Source organism: Micromys minutus (genome assembly GCF_963924665.1).
Source record: "Micromys minutus genome assembly, chromosome: 2".
NCBI classification, from domain to species: domain Eukaryota; kingdom Metazoa; phylum Chordata; class Mammalia; order Rodentia; family Muridae; genus Micromys; species Micromys minutus.
The window spans coordinates 96,953,361-96,975,442 of NC_137971.1; the positions used below are offsets into that span (position 1 = coordinate 96,953,361).

Below are 22,082 nucleotides of genomic sequence, written 5' to 3' on the forward strand. Positions count from 1 at the left end.
TGGGGTAAGTTTCTTAGTCTGAGCTACCTTCTGGATAAAGTGAGTACATTAGCTCCCTCACAGAATTCTAATAAATATTATATGAGATATAATAAAAATGCACAGAATTTACTTACTACACATAAGCATGCAATAATATACTTTATTCTCCCCTACTTTTTAACTTTTACTTCCCCCAGTCTTTTAGAAAGATAAAACGGAATGAACACATTTAGGACAAAAAGCAAAACTGTAGACACATGCTTTGTCATTAGCAATATTCCCGCTTCCTTGTGGAAACTACTCAGTATGCCATCATCATGGCAATCAGGTGGATACATGCAGCTCTGTGCTGACTCACACAGTTCTCCAATCCTTGGCCATAGTTATTAGTCAAGCAGTAAAAGTATGACCTAGGCTATTTCCAGGCTTTTCAATTAGAGTTCTAAGAACAAAGACCTTGTCTTGTGAGTTGCAGACCTAGGATAACTGGGGTTGGGGAGTGTGTGTGGGGGTATGGTACAAGCTGATAGCAAACTTCTTCCCTATCATCTGGAGAAAGCTTGTCTATAGGGAAAAAGCAAACCAACCATGGCTAAACAGTCAGAAAGGTAGTATGGAAGCACCTTAAGTCTGACTGTATGCCCATTAGAGTTGTCCTAGCATCTGAAACACTCCTTTCAGTTTTATGAGCTTTCTTACTATCATTCAAACACATTTCTATTTCTTTCTTAGGTTAGTTTATCTGAGTTGGGTTTTATCATTATGTAATTAAAAATTATTTAAAACCCAAATTTATATTTTCCCTAGACTTTCTGTAAACTGCTTTGTAATCAAGATCCCATTTAGTCGTCACTGCAGGCCTTGTGGGAAAAGCACCACTGCATATCATAATAATGTGTACTCCTTTGTAAGCCCAAAGTCAGGACGGTCACTTCATATATCAATCACACTGGTAGCAGAATGAAGGCTTGACATCCACCTATCCCACTAACTAAAATACATTCAGACTGTACCTGTTTAGGGTACAATTAGTTAAAAATCATGGAGGACAGGGGATGGAATGTACTGTCTAGTCACACTGAAACACAGGGTAGATGAAGCCAGTTTCTCAAGAAGCACACAGAAATGAACAGAAATTAGGTGCTACCAAGGAGAAAGCAAGAAAAGACTTCAGGGGAAGCATTCAGTAAGTGTTCACTGCATATTCAATGAGGAAAATTAGAATGGACAATTTTTAGACTGTCCAGTTTTCTGACTCATCTGATCAAGGACTCCTGTTTGCATCATTTCCTGCTATAAGCTAGCATGTCTTTAGTCTAATTTGAGACCACTGCTCTCCAGGGAGTAGGAATGTCCACTGGGAAGTCAGATGGTATGTCGCTCTCTAAGCACTCATTCTGAGCACCCAACTGAAGTGTTCATATGGCAAAGAGCAAGTTTAAAGATACTTTCTAGAAACAGCAACTACCAAGATCTGATTAAAAGCAAGTCTCTTTTGACTTAATTAAGATATCCCTGGTTGTCTCATTGCCTTAGCTTCTACGTTACTAAGTGTAAGCACAAGAGCTCAAGAAAATAATGCAAAGCTCATTAGGGAAGAATTTTGACCACCACTCAACAAATTTCTCTCTGGTTGTACTGTTAAGAGTGAGCAAGTAAGCTTTCTTTTTTAAAAAGTAGGAATTCTTCTAATGCAATATCATCATCTAGCACTGGCCTGGGACACAGGAGACCTCGGTCTGTCAGTTATCAGCTGCTTATTGTTTACCTTCAGAGTAAATGATGGATGACCTCTCATCTTGAATAGTAACAGCATAAGCATCATTTCCTGATTATAAAAACAATGGCGCCATAACTCTACTTCATTTAACTTGTAGTAAAATGGAACAGGACTAGCAAGGTTTCTCAGTGGGTAAAGGCACCTGTCACCAATCTGATGACTTGAGTTCAATCACTAACATCTACATGGTGGCTAGGAGAGAACTCCTACAAATTATCCTCTAACTGTCACATGCACACACACTATGGCATGAATGTATCACCTAACACAGAAACACATACACACAGAGATATGTACAGACACAGAAAGAAAGACTGGGAAAAGGAGAGGAAAAGAGGGAAATAAAATATAAAATAAACTTTTATTTTCAATGTTTTCCAGGTTTGGTTATTAAAAATAACAGTGGTATAAACATTATTATATGAGCCTTTTCTTAAAATGTTAAGGTGCACTTACTGTATGATAAAAGGCTTTGGGTAAGATTCAGAAGGGTTCTAAGAACTATTTATATACATTTAACCACTATTTACAAAAAATTGTACTATTCCTATGGCGTTCCTTCACCCTTACTTCTTTTTAATAAAATCTGATTAAGATCTCTAGTGATTCCAATATTATACAGGAATACAGAGACTGGGGAAGTACAGACAGGGAAGTTGGCCACTGATGACTTCATATCCACAAGCTGTGACCTCTGAGTAATATCCACACCATCTCCATAAAGAGGAGAAGAGTCTGGTTCTCCAGGCCTGGACCCACCAACATCCCAGTGATGGGAGGGAAAGGGTGACACAAGAGTGAGGTGTAGCCACCATCCCAGGTGAAATCCAACTTATCTATACCTACCATGTTGATCTGTGCAAGCTTGTTTAGTTCAAGTTTCCATTGCTGGAAAGAGATACCATGACCAAGGCAGAAACTCTTACTAAGGACATTTAATTGGGGCTGGCTTACTGGTTCTGAGGTTCAGTCCGTTATCATCATGTTGGGAAGCATGGCAATGTCCAGGCAGGCAAGGCACTGGAGGAGATGAGAGATTCTACATCTTGTTCTGAAGGCAAACAGAAGAATACTCTCTTCCAGGCACTTAGGAGGGGGGGGTCTCAAAACCCACCCCACAGTGAAATATTTCCTCCCACAAGGCCACACCTACTCCAACAACATCACACCTCCTAATAGTGCCACTCCCTGGGCCAAGCATATTCAAACTACCACAAAGCTCATCAAGATAATTAGAAGAGATTGTATACAGCTCAATACTAACCACCCTTTCTCCTGGTGAGAAGCGCTGTGTCCATGACCACCTGCAAGGTGTACCAGAGAATAAGATGAAGACACATTACTGGACGTATGTCTCCCAGGCTCAGAATTTAACTGTATAAGATTAGACTGGTACATCTAAGGTTTTTAAAGACCTTACAAAGGGTGAAAATGAATGTTATTAGCTAAGATGGATAGCAATTCATTAACTCACAAATGAGCAGATGGCAATCCTTCCAGTTAGGTATTTTAGGGTTGATTTTGTATTTTAGACAGATAATCTGAGCTCTAAATGAGCATAATCAGATTTGGAAAATGATATCATTTAACATAAGCTATCTTGCGTTTGTACTTCAGAATGTTAAAAATAAAGCACTTTGAATCCTTTAAAAACTACAGACAACATTTCCTCACTCTTGATCTTAAACCAACACATTTAATTTTTTCATAAGAATGTTAGCTATAGGCATTTATAAATGACAAGATCAAGGATATTTCCTTATACAACTATAACTAGTATTCTAAGATTTTCTTATTTTGTTTTGAGATAGTTTCATGCATCTCAGGCTGGCTTCAAATTTTCTTTGTAGCTGAGGATGACCCTACACTTCTTATCCTCTTTGCCTTTACCTCTCCAGTACAGAAATTAAATTAGAATTTAAAGATTTTTAAAATTTCCAAATGCCTGTTTTGTATCTATTCAGATGATTTGTCTTCATTTTTCTCTTAATTTGATGACTCTTACTGAACTGTGTCTAAATGTTAATCTAATATTGTGTTCCTTGTACAAATGCCTTACAGTGAGGCAGAATCAGACTCTGACCCCAGGCAGTCTGACTTCAGAGTGTCCCCTCCCAATAACACCATGCATTTGACTACATGAATAATGAAGAGGTTGGATAGTGGATGAGAGGGGACAGTGCTGGGGGAACCCTAGTGTGACAGAGGTGTGTAGAAAACATAATAGAATTTCCTAATCTACTACAGTCTTCATCTTCCAAATTACTCTCTTAAATTATTAAATATTTTCTTGATGCAACTCTGTTTTTGCTTTGTTTTGATACAAGGTCTCACTGTGTAGACCAGATTGGCTTAAAACACAGAGATCTGTTTTTGCTTTGTTTTGATACAAGGTCTCACTGTGTAGACCAGATTGGTTTAAAACACAGAGATCTACCAGCTTCTATCTCTTGAGTGCTGGAACTAAAGGTGTGCATCATCACATCTGACTGAGGGAGCTCTCTATCCATACATCTAAAGGTACACTCTGCTTTAATGTTTACTTTAACATTTCTTATATTGTGGATTTTCTGTAATAACATTCTTAGCTTTAAAAATTTTAACAATGTATTTACTTTGTTTTTAGTATCTAAAAAGAAATGTTCACTAGATATGGAGTCTAGAATGATGGCACTACTTACTGTTGTCACAGTCTACACACATTATGCTTTTATTTCCTCAACTGAACAATGAGAACAGTAACATGCTTATGCTATTAATATGTCCTGAGGACATAAAATAACATAAATAAGAGCTTCAGCACCATGTCTTACATCTAGCAAGTATGCAAGGAACACTTAGAAGAGAAACAAATACAAGCATACATGATATTATGCTAGCCATACAAGTCAAAAAGAATAGATTCCAGATTCAAGGAACCCAAAGTATTTCTTATATATGGAGGTATCTGAAAGTATATTTTTCTCCTGCCTAATTGGTAGGATTACATTGTTCTAAGGTGGTGGGGGAAGTAAGGGAGGTTGAAGGAAGGAAGTGGGGAATAGAAGGGAAGAGGAAAAGAGAAACATATTAAATATGTATTTGCCTAAAATACACAGAACCAAATTCAAGCCAGGTGGGTCCAATTCTAGAAGCTTTGGCTATAACCACTGAAGATGTCCAGTCAAATCAAATATAATCAGTTGTCCAAGAATAGTCTCCATCAGCATCTTAGTGAGGCATAGAACTATAAACAGAAAATTCATCAATGGGGCTAAGAGATTTTGCTGAGGAAAGCAGCTTGGAGAGAAATGTTTAATGCTCTCGAATCTCAAACCAGGACTACCTCATCTCTGTAATTCTTCCAGTAAAGCCAGAGTTTCTGGTTTACTTCTTGTCTTTGTCTAGCCCCTTAACTCTGCAACTGTATCTTTATTTTAGAATCATGACTATGTGTCCTATGTGTTCACAATGAAAATTTCCTTTCAGGGCCTCAGTTGAGTACTGTTGGAAAGTATCTTCTTTCTCTAAATCAAGGATCCTAATAAAGAGACAATGAAGAGTGAAATATAGCAAATGCAGAAAGGGTAGAGAGGAAAAGGAAGATGGCTATAAAAACTAACTTATTCAGAGAAGCATGTAAGAGCTAAGCGTGAACTGAAGGATAAGACAAAAGCTTCTTCTATGTATCTTGCTTTTCCAGGGAAGTTTGTCCTGACTCTTCCATCTTTTCCTCTCTGCTTACAGGGAAAGACAAGCAGAATATTAATAGTTAACCATAGGCATATGTGGAGAAAGGTAATGGAGTTTTAATATGTTTGACAAGGAGAAAGCTACAGTAGCTTTTTCAGAGAGGGAACAGGTCCTGTCATGCTCCAAACTTCAGCTCACAGGGTCCACCCAAGTCTGATGTGGAATATCAGATACAACTTCCATACTATATTTTAACATGAGTGAGTAAAAGCATCCCCATCAGGTGAATAATGTCTGTGTATTAAGTTCAGTCCAGAAAACTAGTGATCGCCAAAAATATGAATCAGGTCCAATCTTTAGTAGACAGTATTATAGACAGAATTGTTCTGGCACCCTCCAACATGTAGACATAACAAAAATGAAAAGATCAGTATTCATTCTAATTGGAGGTTAGCACTAGGAAACAGCAGCCACAACTCTCTGTCCATGTTCCTGATGTAATCACAGGAGTGGGGACAACATAAAACAATGGCAAGAACCAGAAGCCCCAAGTTCCAGGTCTGCTGTGGAGTAGCTATAAGGCTGTGAGGGAACGATCTCTGTGTTCCTAGTTACTATCTACTAAATAGGTCTGAAGATGTACTGAAATGTTCTACAGATGGTAATTCTATGTAAATAGGTATATACAGATAAGATAGGGAAAAAGCACTAATAGGTATTAGACACTATTTTAAGTACTTTGTAGCCATTCTTCTCAACAACTCCACAAAACAAGTGTAATTATCCAAATCTTCCAGATGAGGAACTAGAGGTGAAGAAACTTTCCAAAGTCACAAACTTATAAATGAATGGGCTGGGCATGTAAAGTAAATAGTTTGGTTCCAAAAATCTATATTCCTTACTTCTAAGTTCTGGTCCTGAGAATCCCACCACTGTGGGGTCTCCAATGCTACCTCATAATGGACATTAATAAAAAAAACCCTTAATATCAAAATTAGAATGTTTCTTCCTGCCAGTGTTATCTTCTAAGTCAGGGCAAACTGTCACTATCTCCACATGGATATAACTGGTTGTCATCTCTGGTAATGCAGCTACACAAATACAACCTTGAAAAATTAAGGCCATTTCAGGGAAGAAGATGAATCTCTATAGACATCAAGATCTTCTATTAAGATAAAGAAAGTAGAATTAAAAGTATAGAGTATGTGATTAACTTAGAAGAAGAAACTTCTGAAGACTCCAATGAGCCACCTTGCCTGGTGAGACAACTCAGTGGTAAGGGCAATCTCTGACAAGCCTGAAAACCTGAGTTTGATCCCTAGGGCCCACAAAATAGACAGAGCTGACTCCTACAAGCTGTCCTCTGACTTCCACATCCATGCTGCATGCTCCTACACCTTAAAACAAATATACAACATGTTTTAAAGAAATGTAATATCAGCAACACTTCTCATAGCATAGAATATACTTTATTTATACAGATGAAAATGAGCAATAAGTCAAAAGGTGATTAAAAGATGGAATTGAATATTGTTAGCCTATTCACCCTGATTCAAGTGGTAGAGACTCCCTTTGTAAACTTTGCATGCTATGTAAACTTTGTAAACCCTTAAATCAGGAAAGTGGCCAAACTAGCCTGAGGAGCTCCAGCAGCCCCAGACAGCTGTAACTATCATAACAGTGTTTCCATTCTCTGCAACTGTCACAAAGTCATCTCCAGCCCCTCAATAGGACTCTTCCTAGATTATGCTAATTTTAGGTAAAAATTCTGAACAAAATTCCACCAATCTCTGAACAAGATAATCCACCAATTCCTGAGTTTACTCAGAAACAGACAAATCCCTGAGCTCCCCCAAATTCAGGACTTGGAAGTCCTACCAATCCTCATCCTGGAAAGCTCTACCCCAAAGAAATCCTATATAAGTTGTGTCTGCTCAATTCCCTGCTGTCCTCTTCCAGGAGCAGAGGCAGCCACCTCTAAATCTGGCCTTCCAATAAATTCCTTTTATAAGATTTGCTGTCTGGTGTGACTCTCTCATTAGAAGAAGCTAAGAAGCAATGAAGTAAAGAAGGGAAGAAGCAAAGAAATGTAGCAGGGATAAGGTTCCTGAGCTCCTCTCCTGGGATACCCTCCCCTGGGAGCTGAAAGCTGGGACAATTACACTGTAGCACTCCAGCTCAGCTAGGAATGTCCTCCCTCAGGGCTGCAATGCCTCTGCTCCTCAAGAGAAGAAGCTTCCTTCCAGAGCTGTGTGGTTCCTGACCTCCTGAGTCCCAGGATGCTCGTCCACTGGGACACTGTCCCACCTCAGAGCTACGTGGTTCCTGGGCTCCCCCACGTCCCAGGACACCTTGTCATCCAAGTAGAACGGTCAACAAATAGGGAGACATTTTAGAAATATATTACCAGTTTGTTTTGAAACAGGGTTCATTCTGTGGCCTAAGCTGATTTTCAACTCATGGTCTCTTGTCACTGACTGCTGGATTGTAAATGAGCCATCATTTATAGTAGCCAGTTTTTACTTGTATTTCCCTTATTGTGAATGTATATATGTAACAAACAACAAATCTATGCCAAGTAAAGTAAAAAATGTTCTTTCAAAAATGGACATAATGCTAATAAATTCCTATAATCCCTAAACCTGGGAAAGGCAGAAGGTTCAAGATTTATGTCAAGGCTATAAATCTGGGCTACATTATGAAACCAAGACTTTTCTTTTAGGTTTATGTTTATTACTCTAAGTGTGTGTGTGTGTGTGTGTGTGTGTGTGTGTGTGTGTGTGTGTGTGTAGCACATAGGTATATGGGTGTGAGTGCAGGTACCCACTGAAGTAGAAAATTTGAAATCCTGTAAAAGTTGGAGTAATAGGCAGTTGTGAGCTACCTAATGTAGCTGATAACCAAAGTTGGGTCCTTTGCAAGACCAGTAAGTGATCTTAGCCACTGAGCCATCTTTCCAGTCCTAAAATGAGATTTTTGTTGTTTTTCTTGTATAGTAGCATAGTATGTATTGGTGCATGCTTAAATATATTTCATTCTATAGACTTGATGAACACTGAGTAAGAACATTTGTAAGGTTTCATTTGAAAATTGGATAATGATTCCGTAATAGCTACAGAGTACAATGTAAATAAAACATGGCATTCCAAGTTCTACAATCTGATTTTAAAAACAGTACCCTTTTCTCTTGTGTTCCAAATACTAGATGTCTGTGCTTTTAAGTAATTTCTTCTGAACATGTTCCATTTTAAACATCTCATTACTAGAATATAACCATCAATATTTTACTTAGTCTTTCTATTTCTCAATTTTCTTATCTCTAAAAGGTATTTAATAAGTAAATGGATGCTTTTCTTAGCATAGACTCCAGCTACCTTGTGGTCAAACAGACACAGAATAAAATCTTCAACTTTCTTACCTGGGGTATAGGGGCCGCTTATGGAATTAAGACATATTCTCCCACCTTGACTAATATTGACAGATTGTTGAGCAAGCTTCTCATCTAATATCCCTATAAACTTATTTTTCATTCCTCTTCCTTTCCCTGTTTCAGTATGCTACTAAAAGACTAAAGAAACATGTCTGAACACACATGACTACATTAAGCACATTAATTTACCATTCAAAAGTCTTCAATGTATTTTTGTGCACACAGTCCCCAAACACCTAATATTTAGCTTGTGATCCCACTTTTCCTCCATGTGTCAGCTTCATCCCTCTCATTCAGCATGCTGCAACCAGTTTTACAGGACACATTCTCTTGTCAAGTTCTTCCCTCCCTTTTGCTAGTTCAACTTTTACTGGTCCTTCTAGATCTAGTTCCCATTACATCTATCAAACCCACTGATAAATCTATTCATTAACTCTTGTGGTTCTTATGTCAACATTATAGCACTTTCTCAGTGGCTTCCTGTTTGGTAACCATAATTGATTCTAGTCTAGGCTCCAGAAGGCCAAGGACTGTAGAATTTACATATCCAGTGAGAGGCATGTTGACTGTAGTAAGACTCAGTATTTTATTAGCACTCTTCTGCTGGCCCAGTTTTCCAAAATGAAGTTTCTCTGGATCCTCAAAAGGGAAGATTTATACATAATGGTCTTTCCAGAACATACCAACTATATAAGTCTGTGTGTATTGCAGAGTCTTCTATACAAAGTCACTATGCATAGAAAGTCATTGATTTTTCTTTTCAAAGTTAACTGTAATTATAAGCCTCTTTAGACTTAGCCACAATAAAGTCTATTTCCCTAAATGCTCACAGCACTGAAAAGTTGTTGCCCCAACTCTAATAAATTCTCTGAAGGTTTTAGGATAAAAAATACTTATTTGTGTTTATGAATAATAAGAACCTCCAAAAGAATCAACTCTGTAAAAAACTCTGATTTCATAGAGTTAAACATACCATATAACCTAGAAACTCTACTTTAGGCATATAGGCAAAAGAACTGAACATATATCCATCCAAAAACTAATATGACAGATGTAGCATTATTCATAATAGGCAAGGAAAGAAAACAACCCAAAGCTCATCAACTGATAAGAATGCATAAAGTAAACATGATATACAGATTGATATCTAATAGAACATTATTCAGTCATAAAAATGACCACCTTGAGAGCAAGAGTTTGAGATCAGCCTGAACACAAAGGGGAAAGAAAACTAAAACTTTGGAGTTTAACCATCTCTCCTTTACAAAGCCTTACAGTCACCACTATAAGTTTCACTGTTTAGTGAAACTTCCAATTATAATACTTTTCTCCCTCACAATGTCAACCCAATGTTGTTACTTTCACGTAAAAATAGGTGTTTTAGGTATTTCTTAACAAATACTTACTTTGTTGTTTTCAGGATGGTCTAAATCCTTTTGTACTTTTCATTACACAAATTCAACAGTTTAAAGTAAGCGTCTTTAGATGTACATTGTACATTAACAACACTTACACCATACACAGTGACAAAAAAAAACAGTACTCTATGGCATGAATCTCAACAACCACAACTCTAGTTAATGGAAAACTTTTAGACAGACGTTCATACAAATGAGGAAATACTTAGTACCTTTCTCCTTGTTTTAAAAACCAGTGGTAAAACATCTTACACATTAGTGTCTACAATAGCAAGCTAAAAACAGTGCTTTCTATTAGTCAAGTCCAATTTAAACAGCCACCTTAGGTCGTCTCATAAAAGGATTCATTTCCAGAACACCATGACATTTGTATCTCCATTTTTTCCCTATGTATAAATGATTTTAGTCAGAAGGTAGGCAAAGTGATTTGAACAACACATATCCTAAGTCCGATCCCTCACTTAAGATAAAACTAAATCAATGTTTATATTTAAAAATATTTTTGTAGCTGAGTATAGTACTGTACAACTTTAATCCCAACACTCAGGAGAAAAAGGCAGATCCATGGATCCCTGTGAATTCAAGACCAGCTCGGTCTATATAGTAAGTTCCAGATCAGGCAAGGCTACACAGTGAGACCCTATCTCAAAAGAACTGGAAAAAATTACAGCAGGGTATAATGTCACATACCTTTAATCCCAGTACTCAGGAGGCAGGAGCAGATGGCTTTCTGAGTTTAGGGACAGTTAACAATACATAGTGATATTTTTTTTCTTACAAATTTATTTTTAAAAAAAGAGAGAGATGCATGTACAGACTTTAAAAAGCATTTTGGCATAAAACTATATGAATATATTTTTGTCAATACTTGATTTTTTAAAGGTTTGATAGTATGCATTGAAATCTTACTAGTGACTAAGCATAAAGTACATGTAAAATAAAATGTAACATGGAAATAGTCAAAGTTTTCTTGGGGTGAAAGATTAAACATAATGCTTTTTAAATACCAAAAATTGCCACAAGGCTATCTTCTTAGCTCTTGAGTTATTAATGATTTAAGGTCTAGGTGTACCCCACTCTGAGTGGGTGCTAAACACTTGTTGTTGTTGTTGTTTTCTCTGTGAAGGATTAATGCTTCTACTTTTTGGCCTTTCTTTTTTTGTGCTTCATATGATCTGTGAGTTGTTTCTTGGGTATTCAGAGCTTTCTGGGGCTAGTATCCAATTATCAGTGACTGCATATTATGTTTGTTTTTTTTTTGTGATTGGGTTACCTCACTCAGGATGATATTCTCTAGGTACATTCATTTTCCTAGGAATTTCATAAAGTCATTGTTTCTAATAGCTGAGTAGTACTCCATTGTATCCATTCATCTACTGAAGAACATCTGGGTTCTTTCCAGGTTCTGGCTATTATAAATAAGGCTACTACGAACAGAGTGGAGCATATGTCCTTATTGTATATTGGAGCACCTTTGGGGTATATGCCCAGAAGTAGAATAACTGGGTCTTCAGGAAGTACTACGTCCAATTTTCTGAGGAACCGCCAGACTGATTTCCAGAGTGGTTGTACCAGCTTACAACTGTACCAACAATGGAGGAGTGTTTCTCTTTCTCCACATCCTCACCAGCATCTGCTGTCATCTGAATTTTTTGATCTTAGCCATTCTGACTGGTGTGAGGTAGAATCTCAGGGTTGTTTTGATTTGCATTTCGATGATGACTAGGGATGTCGAGCACTTCCTTAGATGCTTCTCAGCCATTCGATATTTCTCAATTGAAAATTCTTTGTTTAGCTCTGTACCCCATTTTTAAATAGGGTTGTTTGATTCTCTGGAGTCTAACTTCTTGAGTTCTTTGTATATATTGGATATTAGACCTCTATCAGATGTGGGATTGTTAAAGATCTTTCCCCAATCTGTTGGCTGCCATTTTGTTTTCTTGACAGTGTCCTTAGCCTTACAGAAACTTTGCAATCTCATTAAGTCCCATTTCTCGATCCTTAGTCTTAGAGCACAAGCCATTGGTGTTCTGTTCAGGAAAATTTCCCCTGTACCTATGTGTTCTAAGGCTTTCCCCACTTTCTCTTCTAATAGTTTCAGTGTACCTGGTTTAATGTGGAGATCTTTGATCCACTTGTACTTGAGCTTTGTACAAGGAGATAAGAAAGGGTCTATTTTCATTCTTCTGCATGCTGACTGCCAGTTGAGCCAAAACCATTTGTTGAAGAGGCTGTCCTTATTCCATTGAATGTTTTCAGCTCCTTTGTCAAAAATCAAGTGACCATATGTGTGAGACTTCATTTCTGTATCTTCTATTCTGTTCCATTGATTGACCTGACTATCTCTGTACCAGTACCATGTGGTTTTTAACACAATTGCCTTAGTAATATAGCTTGATGGTGATTCCCACAGATGTTTTCTTGTTGTTGAGAATATATTTCGATATTCTAGGTTTTTTGTTATTCCAGATGAATTTGCAAATTTCTCTTTCCAACTCTATGAAAAATTGAGTTGGAATTTTGATGGGAATTGCATTGAATCTATAGATTGCTTTTGGTAACATGGGCATTTTTTACAATGTTGATCCTTCCAATCCATGAGCATGGGAGATCTTTCCATCTTCTAAGATCTTCTTCAATTTCCTTCTTCAGAGATTTGAAGTTCTTGTCATACAGGTCCTTCACTTGCTTAGTTACAGTCACACCAAGGTATTTCATATTGTTCGTGACTATTGTGAATGGTATCTTTCTGCTAATTTCTTTCTCAGCATGTTTGTCCTTTGAGTAGAGGAAGGCTACTGATGATTTGTTTGAGTTAATTTTATATCCAGCCACTTTGCTGAACTTGTTTATCAGCTGTAAAAGTTCTCTGGTGGACTTTTTGTGGTCACTTAAGTATACTATCATATCATCCCCAAATAGTGATATTTTTACTTCTACCTTTTATATCCCTTTGATTACTTTTTGCTGTCTAATTGATCCAGCCAGGACTTATAATACTATGTTAAATAGATAGGGGGAGAGTGGGCAGCCTTGTCTAGTCCCTGATTTTTGTGGGATTGCTTCAAGTTTCTCACCATTAAGTTTGATGTTGGCTATTGGTTTGCTGTATATTCTTTTATTATGGTTAGGTATGGGCTTTGGATTCCTGTTCTTTCCAAGACTTTTAACATGAAGGGGTGTTCAATTTTGTCAAATGCTTTCTCAGCATCTAGTGAGATGACCATGTGGTTTTTTTTTTTCTTAGAGTTTGTTTATATGGTGGATTACGTTGATGAATTTCCATATAGACTAAACCATCCCTGCATCCCAGGGATGAAGCCTACTTGATCATGGTGAATGATCATTTTGATGTGTTCTTGGATTTGGTTTGCAAGAATTTTGTTGAGTATTTTTACATCAATATTTATAAATGAGATTGGTCTGAAGTTCTCTTGTAGGGTCTTTGTGTGGATTAGGAATGAGAGTTATGGTAGCTTCAAAGAATTAATTGGGTAGTGTTCCATCTGACTCTATTTTGTGGAATAGTTTTGAGAGTATTAGTGTTAGGCTGTCAATAAATGTCTGATAGAATTCTGCACTGAACCCATCTGGTCCTAGGCTTTTTTTGGTTGGGAGGCTTTTGATGACTGCTTCTATTTCTTTTGGTGTTATGGGATTATTTAGATGGTTTATCTGGTTCTGGTTTAACTTTGGTATCTGGTATCTGTCCAGGAATTTAACCATTTCCTCCAGATTTTCCAGTTTTGTTGAGTATAGGCTTTTGTAGTAGGATCTTATGATTTCTTCAATTTCCTCAGTTTCAGTTGTTATATCTCCACTTTCATTTCTGATTTTGTTAATTTGGACACTTTCTCTTTGTCCTGTAGTTTGGCTAAGGGTTTATCAATGTTGTTAATTTTCTCAAAGAACCAGCTCTTGGTTTTGTTGATTCTTTGAATGGTTCTTTTTGTTTCTATTTGATCAATTTCTGCTCTGAGTTTCATTATTTCTTACTGTCTACTCCTCTTGGGTGTATCTGCTTCTTTTTGTTTTAGAACTTTCAACTGTGCTGTCAAGTTGCTAGTGTATGCTCTCTCCAGTTTCTTTTTGGAGGCACTCAGAGCTATGAGTTTTCATCTTAGTACTGCTTTCGTTCCATCCCATAGGTTTAGGTATGTAGTGTTTTCATTTTCATTAAATTCTAGAAAATCTTTAATTTCTTTCTTTATTTCTTCTTTGACCATGCTATCACTGAGTAGAGCATTATTTAGTTTCCATGTGTATATGGGCTTTTTGTTGTCTTTGTTGTTATTAAAGACCAGCCTTAGTCCATGGTGATCTGATAGGATGCATGGGAATATTTCAATCTTCTTATATCTATTGAGGCTTGTTTTGTGACCGACTATATGGTCAATTTTGGAAAAGGTTCTGTTAGGTGCTGAGAAGAAGGTGTATTCTTTTGTTATAGGATGAAATGTTCCAATTGGTTCATAACCTCTGCTAGTTTCACTGCATCTCTGTTCAGTTTCTGTTTCCATGATCTGTCCATTGATGAGAGTGGGGTGTTGAAGTCTCCCACTATTATTGTGTGTGGTGAAATGTATGTTTTGAGCTGTAGTAGGGTTTCTTTTATGAATATGGGTGCTCTTGTATTTGGAGCATATATGTTAAGGATTGAGAATTTATCCTGATAAATTTTCCCTGTAATGAGTAAAAAGTGTCCTTCCTTATCTTTTTTGATAACTTTTGGTTGAAAAATCTACTTTATTCGATATTAGAATGGCTACTCCAGCTTGTTTCTTGGGGCCATTTACTTGGAAGGATTTTCCCCAGTCTTTTACTCTGAGATAGTGTCTGTCTTTGTCTCTGAGATGAGTTTCCTATATGCAGAAAAATGCTGGATTCTGTTTATCTATCTAGTCTGATAGTCTATATCTCTTTATTGGGGAATTGAGTCCATTTATGTTAACTGATATTAAGGAATACTGATTGCTGTTTCCTGTTATTTTTGCTTTTAGAGCTAGAATTATGTCTGTGTGTCTTTCTTCTTTTGGATTTCTTGCTTAGTTATTTTCTTGCTTTTTCTAGGATGTAGTTTCCCTCCTTGTATTGGGTTTTCCATCAATTATTTTTTGTAGGGCTGGATTTGTGTTCAGATATTGTATAAATTTAGTTTTGTCTTGGAATATCTTTGTCTCTCCATCTACGGTGATTGAGAGTTTTGCTGGATATAGTAACCTGGGCTGACATTTGTGTTCTCTTAGTGTCTGTATGATGTCTGTTCAGGATCTTCTAGCTTTCATAGTTTCTGTTGAGAAGTCAGGTGTAATTCTGATTGGTCTGCCTTTATATGTTACATGTCCTTTTTCCCTTACTGATTTTAGTATTCTTTCTTTGTTTTGAATACTTGTTGTTTTGATTAGTATGTGTAGGGAAGAGTTTCTTTTCTGGTCCAATCTATTTGGGGTTCTGTAGGCTTGTTTTGTCCTCATGGTCATCTCATTCTTAAGGGTAGGGAAGTTTTCTTCTACGATTTTGTTGCTAATATTTACTGTGCCTTTTAGTTGATATTCTTCGCCTTCTTCTATTCCTATTATCCTTAGGTTTGGTCTTCTCATTGTGTCCTGGATCTCCTGTATGTTTTGGGTTAGGAGCTTTTTAGTTTTTGCATCTTCTCTGACTGTTTTATCTATATTTTCTATGTTGTCTTCGGCCCCTGAGATTCTCTCTTCCATCTCTTAAAGTCTGTTGGTAATGCTTGCATCTGTGACTCCTGATTTCTTTTTTAGGTTTTCCATCTCCAGGGTTGTCTCTTTTTGTGTTTTCTTTAATGTTTCTATTTCCATTTTCAATTCCTTCATCTGTTTGGTTGTGTTTTCCTGTAGTTCTTTGAGTGATTTTTGTGTTTCCTCTTTAAAAGCTTCTATTTGCTTATGTGTGTCCTCCCGTGCTTGTGTAAAGGAGTTATTTACGCTTTTCTTGAATATCTCCATCATTATTGTGAGGTATAATTTCAAGTCTGAGTCTTCTTTTTCTGGAGTCTTTGGCAATCCACTGCTTGCTGTGGTGGGAGAGCTGGATTCTGATGTTACCAGATTGTCTTGGTTTCCATATAATAATATTGGTGACAACAAGATTAGGAGATTCAAGAGCAACATGGACTACACAATACACTCAAGACTATCATGGGCTGCATGAGCTCCTAATCTCTAAAATAAAATATAATAAAACTCAGAGGGCCAGAGCGATGGCTTGGCAGGTTAAGAGCCTGCTATTCTTTCAGAGGACCTAGGTTCAGCTCCAGTTCTCATGGTGATTTACAACCATCTAGAACTAACTCCAGTTCTAGGAGCTCCAGTGTCCACTAATGGTATTCACAAGCACTAGAACACACATGCATGCAAAACAATTATACAAGTGAAGCTCAGGAGAATGTCCTCAGTTAAAGTGATTTTTTTCTTTGGAGAAAGTCCCTTGCTATATAGTCAACCCAAGCTCATAATGCTCCCACTTTATCAACTCAAAGTGCTAGGATTACGAACATTGACCCCCATGCCTTGTCTAATTGGCATTTATAGAGTACTTTCTACAAATGATAGCAGAATAAATATCATTTCAAGTACCCAAGGAACATGAAGGAAGAATCATATTTTGGGTCATAAATCTCAGCAAACTTAAAATAATTTTTATTATACAGAATGTATTTTATTCCCACAGTGGAGCCAACCAAAAAATTGGGAACAGAGAAATAACAAAAAAATCTTTAAACATTTGGAAACTAAACAACATACCTCTAAATAATCAAAGAAAGTTTCAAAAGAAGTTAAAAATACATGGAAATAAATGAAAATACAACTTAGTAAAATTTTACAATAAACTAATACAATCATCAGAGGGAATTTATAGCACTAAATGATATATTAATATTAGAGGAAAAGTCTCAAATCAGTAATTTAAGCTCCCACATTAAAAAAGAAACTTAGAAATATATTGTAAATCTAATGCTACTAGAAAAGGTTACCATAAAGAACAGGAAACCAATTAAACTGTAAACTGAAAAGCAACAGATAAAAATCAGTGAAGTGAACATCTAGTCCTTTAAAAATATCAGTAAGGGGGGCAGGGTGGCACCCTTTAATCCTGGCCCTTGGTGGGTTGAACATGTTGCAGTGTCAGGCCACACACCCAAGATTATATGGGTAACATAAGTTAGGTTTGATGGGTTTGGGGGAGAATAGGACAGAAAGTTGAGTGGGTAGGGAAAGGGCTGCATCTGGGAAGAGATGGGGAAAGAGTGAATATGATCAAAGTACATTGTATAAAATTCTCAAAGAACTAAGTTTTAAAAATTTCCAAAACTGGAAAGAATTTTCTGAGCAGGTGGAGAGAATAGAAGCCCAAGTACAGGCAGTAGGGTTAGCTCTGACCATGCAGCGCCTTATCTACTTCGAGAAGAGGGAAAAGGAAGAGGATCAGAAACACTGAGTAAATTTGGAAAACTGACTGGGATTTGTGCAGATAGCTATACCCCGATCAATTTTCTTTATGACAGAAAGGAAGGTCATCAGCAAACAGTGAAGGGACGAGTCAGTTAACTAATCCAAAGCCTGCAACACACATTTAACAAAGATAATAAAGAAACAGTTTACTGTTTGCTTCCTGCAGCTGTTCATTAGAACCAATACAACTTTCTTCATATAAACCACCAGGGGGCAGTGCTGCAACCAATCTTTTTTCCTCTCAAATCCTTAACACTGAAATTATAATGAACTATAATGCATTGTATCTTGTTTTCCTCCACAAAATCCTGCTTAATATTTAAATACATGTATTTGTGTGATATCATGCATGTATGGACTCACATGTATGTATGGACACACATGAGGCTGTTTCTTTTGTCAACCTCTCAGCACAACCACATGATACATAAAGAGTAATACTCAATATATTCCTTCTCTTTCCCACCCAATGTCTTTAGGACACACAACAAATTCCCTCTAGATCATTTGTTATTTTATATGTCTAATCAATTAGAAAACCCAATGAGGAAAAAATTCCTAAAAACAAAACTCAGTTGCTGGATGTGGTGGCATAGGCCTTCAATACCAGCACTTGGGAGGCAGAATCAGGAGATTACCTCAAATTGCAGGCTAGTGTGGGCTACACAGTGAGTTCTAGGCAAGCTGGACTATGAGTGAAACCTTATTACAAAATAAAACAACACTGCCCTGACAACACAGCTTCTCCCAAGTTGGATTTTCCCCTATTATCTACCTACCTTTCCCCACAAATTAAAGAGTTGCGTTTTCAAAATAGCCTTTAACTATATTGTATTTAATAAGCTACTTTCCCCCTTATTTCTGATGCTTGATGCATCCTTACAATAAAGAAATGTCAATCTACAATACCACATGACTATTATGTATACCAGTTACAACAGCAATTTAGGGGTTCTGTATGTAGCTATCAGACTGGGAAATACCACTAAGTTTGAGTTTAATTAATTTTGGCTTCTAAGAAACCAAAGGCAGGGACCTAACTTAAAACAGTTGGCAGAGATTTTCAAAGTAATATGTAAATCTAAAGGTTTGAGATTCAGTGATAGACCTTTTGTACAGAAACCGCAGGACTGAAGTTCAATCCCTGGCTCGCACGTGTGTGTGTGTGTGTGTGTGTGTGTGTGTGTGTGTGTATGTGTGTGTGTGTGTGTGTGTGTATGTAAAAACCAACTCTTTCCTCCAGAGTGTAGTGGATATAGAAGGAGGATAGAGAAGGAAGCTTAAGTTATTTCAGTTGGCTGTTTCAAGTAGGAGGGCTTAACTTCTCTCTACAGCAGGAGAGGCTTCCAGTCAAGCTGTTGCATGATGTGTCAGATGCCTTAGGGCTGGAGCCAAAGGGAATGTGTGTGAGAGGGAGGCTGAGGTCACCAGAGGACCCAAGACTGCTAAGGAGTTTAAATGAGTAAAATCTGTGTTTGACACAAGCCTCCAAACAGCTAGTTGTTCTAAAAAATACCCAATGCTAGGTCATAAAGAGAATCTTCATGGTAAGGGTTGATGCAGTCATGAGTCAAAGTAGCAACAGTAGCAACTTTTCTACAAGATATTTCAAAAACAAAGTTCCAAAGATCTTTAAAGTCCTATTATTTTTATTTTCTCAAATTCAAGGATGACCTGAACTTCTAATCCTCCTTCTCCTCCGCCTTGGAATGCTGGGATTACAGGCTTGTGCCACCCAGCAATGTTTATGATGTACTTGGATAAAAACCAGGACATCTTGTATGCTAAGCAAGCATTCTACCAACTATGCTACATTCCTTTCTGATCTGAAATTATTTTATTTTTAAAAACTGGACGCTATTTCAGTGGCTGGTCATGCAGCCTGGGTTGGCCTTGAGCTCATTAAGCAGTCAAGGATGATCTTGAACTCTAGATACTCCTGCCTCCATCTTCCAGATGCTGGATGCATGTTCTTGCCTGTAGGCATGAACAACCCCAACAAAACTCCCCCCCCCCAAATTTTCTTAACTATTATGTGTATGTGAGAGAGACTGTGAGTACATACAACATGGGTGTGTAGGTTAGAACTCTTCCATCTTTCTATAGGTTCCAGGGGATCAAAGTCGACAGGCTTGAGGGCACCGCTTTTACCCATTAAGCAATCTTGAAATTGTGGCATGATTTGTGTGTGTGTGTGTGTGTGTGTGTGTGTGTGTGTGTTGTTCAGTATGCAAACAGGGTCTCCATGTAGCTTAAGCTGGCTTAAAAAGAGAACTAGGCTGGCTTTGAACCTCTGATCCTCCTTTCTCTTGCTTCCCAAATGTAAGTGCTGGCAGTACAAGCATAGGCTACAGCAACAGGCAACAGAACAGAACAAAACAAAAAGCTCTTAGTAATTAAAATATTTACTCACATCGAAATCCCTCAAATGAGCTTTAATGAGTTTTAAAGCTTAAACACCCCCTACTATATTACTGTATGCCAAATCTCTGTTCACTTTCAAAAACCATGCACTAAATCCTTAGATTCCCTGCTCCCCCCACCCCCAGCAAGTGACCTAAGTCAGAGCCTGGTTTCATTGACACACTTGCACTCCCCCACAACAACACTTCCTTTGAAAAACAGAATGTCACTTCCTCAGTCCAGAGGCCAGAAGTCCCTTGATTCTGATCTGGGGAGCAGAGACAGGAAACTCTGGTAAGCTTCTGTCCCCTATGGCCAGCCACTAGTGCAGCTGACAGAGGGCAGGGTCTGTTGGAAGCTCCCTTGATGCACTGCAGCTGGAAGCAACCGCTCACTTCCAGGCTGTGGGAGTGCTTTCTCAGAGTCCAGCACTCCCAGTCAGCACAACAAGGACGTTTCTTGGCAGGCGAAGAGTGAGAAGATGGGAGAACCTGCACTCCTTTAGCCGACTTTCCATTTCTAAACTCCTCAGACTACCCCAGTCTCCGATCCTGGCACCATTTTGTTCTCTGACCTCGCTACACACGGGGTTACCCCCGACCCCAATTTCCAGTTTCTCACCTAAAAGGGGACAGCCCGTCCCACCAATTTCAGTAAACACAGTCAGCTAGCACCACCTAGCAATTCAGAATCATGTCTTCAGACCCCAGACACCAAGGGGCTGCACGACACAAAACTCTGGCCAGTTATAGAGGACCAAACTGCATTGTCACCCCATGGGGCGGAGGACCACGGTGTGTGTGTGTGTGTGTGTGTGTGTGTGTGTGTGTGTGTGTGTGTGTTGCGGGGGTATGTGAGAGACATTCGGAATAATGGGAAAGAAGGGGGACAAACAAATGAGTCACTTAATACAAGCGCTGCACATGCCGCTGACGCTGCCCGTGATGCAGTGGCCGCGGACTGGAAGGAAGCCGGCAGCCACCGGGGAGGGGCGGACAGAGAAAGGGACCCGGAGAGGGGCGCGGCGCCTCGCCCTTTGTGGGCCCGGGGCCGCGCGGCCCCTCAGCCTCCCCTTCCGCTCGGGGCGACTCGGCCCCTCCAGCCCCGGGCGCTTGCTCTCCGGATGGCCGGAACGGTCGCTACAAACTTCGGCACCTCGAGGAGTTCCCGGGGAGGCAGGCGGCTCGCCCGCAGCCCCGACCTGCGCCCCGCCCCTCGGCGGCGCACCTGTGACAGGTGTGAGGCGCCCCACTCGCGGCCCGCCGCTCTCGCCCTCAGGGCCGCGGGGCCGTGGCTCGCCGCGCCCGGCCTCTCTCAGCGCCCCCACCTCAGAGGCCGCGGGACAGCCCCCGGCCGCCCGCCCGCCGGGCCGCGCCCGCTCGCCTCACTCACATAGCGCCTCAACTTCTTCTCGGGAGGCGATTTCCTCAGCCAGCCGGTACACACCACGTCGTCGCCGCCGCCGCTCATGTCGCCGGCTGACTGGAGCCCGCCGCCGGCTCGCGCGGACAAGGGCGCGGGCTGCTGGGTCAGCCGGCTGCCGGTGCGCAGCTCGCGGGGGAGGGGAGGGGCCGGGCAGCCCCGGGCGAGGACGAGGCGGCGAGGCGCGCGGGCCCGGCTGCCTGCGCGCGCTCGACTCCCCCCCCCCGCCCTCCGGCCGCGCGCGCGCGCGCGCACACAGCCCCACCAGGGCGCCTCAGCGGGCGGGCGCTCGCCCAGCCCACAGCCCCGCGCGGTCCCTGAGGGCAGCCGGCTTCGGACCCCACGGGCAAAGAGGCCGTGAGGCGAGGAGAGCTGCCGCCATCCAGTGCGCCCTCAGGATCTTGGTGGTGGTGGTGGTTTTTTATGTTTTTTTGTTTTGTTTTTTGTTTTCCCCCTCTAAGCTCGGAGCTGCAGGCAGGGTCGGGAAGACCTCT

The 22,082-nt window shown here is 39.6% G+C and overlaps 1 protein-coding gene across 1 annotated transcript in view; it reads right to left on the reverse strand.

The window, feature by feature from the left end:
• The window catches only part of GAB2 (GRB2 associated binding protein 2), a 157,482-nt gene extending 135,769 nt beyond the window's left edge, over positions 1–21,713 (reverse strand). Inside the window, exon 1 of the mRNA XM_080911813.1 lies at positions 21,559–21,713. Coding sequence (XP_080767939.1) covers positions 21,559–21,636 — 78 coding nt within the window. The 5' untranslated portion in view covers positions 21,637–21,713. The remainder of the gene's footprint in view (positions 1–21,558) is intronic.
• Between the last annotated feature and the right edge of the window lie 369 nt (positions 21,714–22,082).